The sequence below is a fragment of the Chaetura pelagica genome, unplaced genomic scaffold, assembly GCF_000747805.2.
Source record: "Chaetura pelagica isolate M959 unplaced genomic scaffold, ChaPel_1.0 scaffold1126, whole genome shotgun sequence".
NCBI classification, from domain to species: Eukaryota; Metazoa; Chordata; class Aves; order Apodiformes; family Apodidae; genus Chaetura; species Chaetura pelagica.
The window spans coordinates 13,884-14,671 of NW_009953595.1; the positions used below are offsets into that span (position 1 = coordinate 13,884).

Sequence of the window (788 nt, forward strand, 5' to 3'; positions counted from 1 at the left end):
CCCCCCCTCCCCTCCCTCATCCCAGCCCCCGGGGCAGCCCCGGCTCCGTTCCCCGCGTCCCGCATCGCCGGGACCCTCGGTACTCAGCGCCGCGGGAGAGTTGGGAGGGGAAAAGCAGCGAAGGGGTAGGAAGGTGGGGGGTGCATCCCCGGGACCCCCCTACCCAGTGTGGCCGAGGCCCTCCCGGCTCACCCTGCCCCGTTTTCTCTCTCCCTTTCGCAGATAATGTTATGGACATTGGCTTAGCGAACGAAAAGGCCGGTCAGGAACTGTCCTCTTATTCGGGGACTTTTCAGCCCGCCCCGGGCAACAAGACTGTCACCTACCTGGGGAAATTCGCTTTCGACTCGCCCTCCAACTGGTGCCAGGACAACATCATCAGCCTGATGAGCGCGGGCATCCTGGGGGTGCCGCCGTCGTCGGGCGCGCTCACCAGCACGCAGAGCTCTGCGGGCAGCATGGGGCCTCCGCAGGGCGAGGTGGACCAGATGTACCCCGCCTTGCCCCCCTACTCCTCCTGCAGCGACCTCTACCCAGAGCCCGTCTCCTTCCACGACCCTCAGAGCAACCCCGGCCTCACCTACTCCCCCCAGGATTACCAGGCGGCCAAACCCGCCTTGGACAGCAACCTCTTCCCCATGATCCCAGACTATAACCTCTACCACCACCCCAACGACATGGGCACCATCACGGAGCACAAACCCTTCCAGAGCTTGGATCCCATCCGCGTCAACCCGCCCCCCATCACCCCTCTGGAGACCATCAAGGCCTTCAAGGACAAGCAGAGC

At 64.7% G+C, this 788-nt stretch overlaps 1 protein-coding gene across 1 annotated transcript in view; it reads left to right on the top strand.

Annotated features, from left to right (window-relative positions):
- Positions 1–224: 224 nt before the first annotated feature.
- The window catches only part of EGR3 (early growth response 3), a 15,895-nt gene continuing 15,331 nt past the window's right edge, over positions 225–788 (top strand). The window contains exon 1 of the mRNA XM_009999788.1: positions 225–786. Within this exon, the coding sequence (XP_009998090.1) occupies positions 231–786 (556 nt within the window). The 5' untranslated portion in view covers positions 225–230. The remainder of the gene's footprint in view (positions 787–788) is intronic.